Raw genomic sequence first — 6,354 nt, forward strand, 5'->3', positions numbered from 1 at the left:
TTTATATCCGAGACGGCGAGCTTCAAGTATCCCGACTTGTTGGTATGTGTTTTACACGAACTTCTTCACATTTGCTTATAATGCTGAACTCCTACTGTGAAACCTATGAATTTGACTATTATCAATACAGTGCTTTCCAGATCAAATTATTTCTGCGTGTGTGTGTGTGTGTGCGTGTTCTTTAAAAAATATAGCTCAATTGAATTTTCAACTATGTACACACGGAACTGTCATGCACTCTTCGTTGCTCACATAGGGAAACACAAAAGCCTCTTACACCTGAGCGCCTAGCTCCGATTTCCCGACATGTTGTGTATTCATTCCAAAATGATCTTCAATGCAATTATACTGCATAAAGATAACCACAAAGGCTAAGCATTCCTGGACTTAGAAGCAATATGATAGGAAGAAGCGTTATTTTCATTTTATATTATCTTTTTTTATATTTACGGGAATGCCAATCTCATTCATATAATGATGAATTAGTATTTTATTAGTGAAATGGAAATCATTTGACAAACCGAGAATTTAGTCAGTAGATCGTTGGCCTTTCTTGAAAAATGAGTAATTTGTTCTGGAACACAGTTAATTCCATTTGATACACCGTTAATTTGGTATGTTTAAGTTAACTTAATTTGATAAATCGTGAATTTGTGTTGAAAAAACCAAAATTTGTTTTGAAAATGGTATATATGGGCTTTTAGTATATGTATTCGGGAAGCAGTTCATTTGTACCAAGTAGAAAACTCACTTACTATAAGTTTGTCAATCAAAGTAGTACTTATATTATCATTTACACTCATGCCAAATGTTTTTAGGGTGTACTGTAAAATTTCTAAAATTCTAAAATTAAATATCTTTATATAAATAGATATCAGAATAGGATATGTTTTGATACCTGTATTTGATGTAGGTTTTTTTAAATTAGATAGGTTCTTGAGATTAGATTTGTTACATTTTATGACTATGACCATATTGTGTGGAAGAAATAGCACTCTCCTCCTCTTAAATTCAACACAAAATCGCGCCCCTCACTGCATGTAAAAGTGTCACACATTGTTATCAAAATCCATGACAACAGCTGGACATTGAGTGTGGCGGACAGGCAGGCAGAAGTTGAATTGTTTTAGTAAGGTTGCAATGATTTTAATAAGGTTAAACAAAGTCCCGGGGTGTGTACGTTGTCGATTTTTTTTTACAAACATCAAAGATTTCGCCGCATGTATGTGTGTGAGGTAGGGGAGAGGCATAGCCTCTGAGTACTCAACCCGTAGTGGTCCATTGTACTCAACTCTGTCGTCGGCAACTGAAGCATATCAACACCAAAGATCTGGTGTGATGCTTTCCTAACTATAGAATGGACACTTATCTTCTTGGATAATTGGTATTCTGAACATACGCCCCAGACAGAATGGTCACAATATTTCTGCAAGTCTTTCTGCTTTTCGACGGGGTAAACTATGCAGTTTATTTGTTTGGATCTGACAGGAACAGTTTGATGTGTTTAGGAGCATTTAGATTGTCCTTATGAGATGTTTCTAACACTGATTTTGCTGGTTCCGGTCCGGGCATGAGAGAAATCGGGCGCGCGTTTACTAAGGCATCCGAGATTTAATTTCCCTCTACACCCCATTGACCAGGTTTCCAGAAATGGAAATATATTTTGAAAGCAGAATATTTTTGCAGTATAATGAAGAAATTGTATACCGAAATTCAAAATATCTGCCAAGTTACGACAAACAGAAGAGCACACGCTATGTTGGTATGCATACAAACCGAAAACTTTGAACGCGTTTTTCTTGAAACTGTTTCCAACTGGTGGGAAGCGCAACTAAAGTTCTGTCGAACCGATCTTGCCAACATTTTCGTACGTTATTTTACACATATGTAGTTCTCGTTCCAACTATGATTAAGTATTTTCGACTACAATTTCGTTTATTTATTTATTTATTTAATATTTATTTTTCGTAATATCTCCGTCAGTTTAATATTTAACAAGGTAAAATCATAATAACGGTTCGGATGGTAGAGGCAAGTATAGAGAATAAGAAAACGCTTGAAATTTTGGTTTCACATTACTACAAATGGAGATGTGGTTCCCACCAGTCTATTTTCAGAAGCGCCCATTTTGACCGTAAAAAAACAAATACAAACGATTATCATTCACCAATTTTGCATTGTAATGTCAAGACCCCAATAATAACATATAAAAAGATTGAAAAAATTACATTTATTCTTATTGCCAAAAGAAAAAGGCAAATTTAAAAACCGGTTGAAATATCGAGCGTCAAATTGGAAAGCCCTCTTAAATCGGTTTCTATATTCCTGGACGATTTTCGAAATGATCAAAGAGGACTACTACGCCTTCAGGGCAATTTGACTTACGTCAAACATATGAAATAATATGTCAAAGTAAAGTAAGCCATATATAGCATAGCATAGGTAATGAAAAAATGATATTTTTCTCCCCCAAAATTTGGCAGTTTAACCCAACTTTTCTCGAATTTTAACGTACACTTTGCAAAAAACGAATCGCTTTTTTATTTCATCCTAATTATTTTATGTCTTTTCGGATATTTGATGCTTTTTTCAATGAGTGGATAAATAGTAGTAGTAGAATAAATGCAATCTACTATAACACCCACAAATTGTGTATTTAGGATAAAGTTATGTTAACAAAATTTTATCGCAGTAAAGGAAAGATTTATTTCGCGCAAAATAAGTTTGTACATTATGTATGTTGAAATTCCAGAAAAATTGGGTTGATCAGCAAAATTTTGGATGAGCCAAACAACATTTTTACTAAGTACTCAATTCGTGATAGTTATAAGCGGTTAAATGGAAACCCACTCACTGAAAAAAAGAACATAAAATACCCAAGACATAAAATAGGTGAAAACCTTTCAATCCTGCTGGAAAGATATCGACCAGAGTGAGTAACACCTAATTTCCCTAAAAAACCCTGCCTATTTTTTAACAATGGAGGGTGGTTACTTCGAACATCCATCAAAATATCCATTGTCTTTTTGTCCATTGAAAATCAATTTCTTTGTTATGATGCAAATTTCAGTATGTTTTTTTTTTTAATTTTCATGGTTCAGGTTTGCAGGTCTATAGCTGTCACTAATTCTGTGATTAGACAGCCACAGACATTTGCCTGTCTGATGTTTGATACAGATACAAACATTTATCTGGGACAGACACAGACTTTGCCGGAAATCGAAATTTAGTTGAGACGGACATTTGTCTGTTTGATGCCTGACGCAAACATTGCCTGTCTAATGTCTGAAATAAGTACAGTCATTTCTTTTTCTGTTGTAAATTTGCACAAAAACTTAATTTCGACTAACAGTCAAACCAATTGATAGCTTCTCAGTTCATTGCAACCAATCTACAAAATTGTTAGCCAATAGATAAGATAATTCGTAATGCACAAAAGTAATGATATCCACTTCTTCACGGTGTGATCGGAATTCACATAAAAGCGCAAAATAGAATTATGCAATTTTGATATGAATGATCAGTCACACAGTTATTGTCCTTAGAAATTTTTTTCCTGATTTAATGCAATCGGCAATCGTGCAATTTTTGAGGTGAATGATCGGTCGTACATTTGTCGATTTTTTCGAATGTATATAATTTTGCCTGCATATGCCGTTTAATTGAATTTGGAAGCAAAATAGACTTAATTACTTAATTTTTTTTGGGAAATACTAGATACGAATTTTTCATTACGTTTAATGAGCAACAGGAGTGTAACATCTTTTTCTCTTAATGTATTCACGGCGGGTATCAAATGAAAGGTCTTAATTAGTACTTTCATAAACTTATAACCATAAGTTGCATTACAAGATAAGCGAGTAAGGAGTCAAAAAATACAAAGTTAAAATCAGACAAGACGCAATTTTGGAAACTACCCAACCGAAAAATCTGTGTGTAATGTAGGCCTCAAAATACATTCTATTCCGATATCTACCCGAATAGTGTTAGTATGTTACCAAGTTTTCTAAATTAACCGGAAAACATACCATAGGTGCATCCTACCAGGGCCAAATTTTACGGTAACGTAAACAACAGTACATCGCATAATAGTTTAGTGTAAATGTCCCCCTTAGTGAAGTTATTAAAGGGCAAAGTAATTAATTTCGTGCAACTTTACGCGTGTTAAGCCATAGAAATGTAATGATGATATAATGATCAACGAGAAAAGTTCCATTCCTTTCTTTACGTACCTGTTCTAAGCGTTTCTGTGGAAATTTTCGGATATCTTGTGGAGCATACTGTAGAGGATTAAGTCTTCGTTTCAAATTGATATGTTTATTTTTATTTTGTTAGCAAGCATGTATACATACAATTTTTTTCTTTCATGACTTAACTATGAATAGGATGGCCATAAAAGGGTAATTCCATCCAGAATTAATGAGTTTGGTTATAATAATTTTCTTTTCCCCTTAATATAGCCGGTGCCAATGGAAAATTTATACACAGAGAGATTGCTTGTTAAATTGAAATATATTTCCGATCAAATTATTGTGAAAATTAAAGGATGGCCCCTAAATTTTTCATCTTTGGTAAGTTCTATACCTTCTTCCTTCCTCTTAAAGAATATGGTGTTCAAACTTTTCTTGTTCTCAACCACATTTTTCAGATAAACAATGAGCTTAGTAACCCAGAAACGCTATATGGTCTCTCCCAGCGGATAGTTGGGATTGAGAGTGGTATCTGTATGGCAAAACAACTGCAACAATTACATAAATATTTGGAACATTTACTTCCGGCAAGCGATCATCAGATTCTCTACGACTATTATCAAAATATTGATTATATCTACGACGTTTCAAAACCTATCTACATGTGTGTGACTTCTCGCGCTTGTGATCTCCACGGCATTCTTTCGACTATGGGGAAAGTTAAGTGGGATGTGAACCACGTCAGTGTTCAGCACAGTCCGTACATTGATACAATGAATCGAGTGAGTAGTGAAAGTCTGCTTTGAATTTGTATGACAAATCCAATCTATGTTTGATCTATGTTATCTGAAATTTTTCAGAGCGTTCAAACGTTTGCAATGAGAATGGAGGAAATCTCTAAAATTGTACCTGTACCATTCGAATGCGTGTGGAACAGTCTAGCACATGTAACAACACATCTTCTGGTGGAAGGGTAAATAATATCGTGTAGAGGGTTTTATCAGTTTTCATCAATTAATATCCAATTTTCAGTTTCTCCAATACCAAAAAATGTTCCCCAGGAGGGCGAGCCCTGATGCAATTGGATTTCACACATTTTATGTCTATCCTCGAGTTACTGTCAGGAATGAAATTTCCACAGTATCGAAATTATGTGGATTCATATGTTAAAGCATATTATTTCCCATCTGAATTGTTGGAGGGCTGGATACAAGAGCAATCTGAACGCAATGAATATTCGAGCAAACAATTATCAAGTCTGATAAATTGCGTTTGCTCCAGTGATAAACGAATGAAACAAAAAATATTGGGATTTTTAGGGAACGTTAATGAAAATAGTTAAAATAGAAATACAAGCGATGGAGAAGAAATGTGCAAAGCCCTTAAATATTGTATTTTATAGCGCGACAAAGATGTATTTTATTAGATTATAATGCTGTTATTTCCATTCCTTTTGATTTGCGTTTACATATTGATATGGGAACATTGAATCTCTGTAAACTTTTCAGAAGCAAAGCTAAGGAGAATACGAATAGACTTGACAGAATCTCCTCTACTTAAACATTCCTAATTTATTGTATTATTTTTGTGTTTTTTAAATACGAATATTCTATCCCTATGTTGTGACTAACGATCTCCGCGAAGCAAAATTTGTTAACATGAACAAAGTTTATAATATATTTTATTGTTTTTTCCTTATTTGATAAATGTTGTTTGAATTTTTTATAAAAAATTAGTCAACGTCTTCTGTCAGAAAACAAAACAGTCACGTATCTGAATAGCACGAGGATTGATACTGAGTTATATACATTTTTTATGAAGAGAAGTATCTGAAATTCAACGGACAGACAATGAATAAATTACGTTATTGCCTTGCCAATCATGATAAACTTTCCTTAAAAGGCACTTTAATATATGCCTGTATTGAAAAATTCATTTCATTGTCGAGCATTCATCGCGAATTCATAAATTGTGTTTAGATTGATTTCTGGAGCAATATAATTTGGGGCTGATGAATCTCTTCAGTTTTTCAGTGTAAATTTCAAGCGGTTGAATGTGATTTGTTGTGTAGTGAGCACTAATTTTGCTCGTTGGTAGATTTACACCTGATTGGATGCGGTTTGTAGTTAGAAGCTAGAAAGAAGTTTTGAATATGTTGTCAAAG

General features: G+C 33.9%; 1 protein-coding gene across 2 annotated transcripts in view; it reads left to right on the top strand.

Moving 5' to 3' along the window:
* LOC119650312 (syndetin) overlaps positions 1-5,897 on the top strand; it is a 19,224-nt gene extending 13,327 nt beyond the window's left edge. Inside the window, exons 8-12 of one of the 2 annotated variants that reach the window (XM_038052970.1) lie at positions 4,386-4,400; positions 4,461-4,571; positions 4,649-4,972; positions 5,051-5,163; positions 5,223-5,897. In XM_038052970.1, coding sequence (XP_037908898.1) covers positions 4,386-4,400; positions 4,461-4,571; positions 4,649-4,972; positions 5,051-5,163; positions 5,223-5,532 — 873 coding nt within the window. In that variant the 3' untranslated portion in view covers positions 5,533-5,897. The remainder of the gene's footprint in view (positions 1-4,385; positions 4,401-4,460; positions 4,572-4,648; positions 4,973-5,050; positions 5,164-5,222) is intronic. The other variant, XM_038052976.1, reaches the window with a different exon arrangement.
* Positions 5,898-6,354: the final 457 nt, after the last annotated feature.

This window comes from Hermetia illucens, chromosome 1 (assembly GCF_905115235.1).
Source record: "Hermetia illucens chromosome 1, iHerIll2.2.curated.20191125, whole genome shotgun sequence".
Taxonomy (NCBI): Eukaryota; Metazoa; Arthropoda; class Insecta; order Diptera; family Stratiomyidae; genus Hermetia; species Hermetia illucens.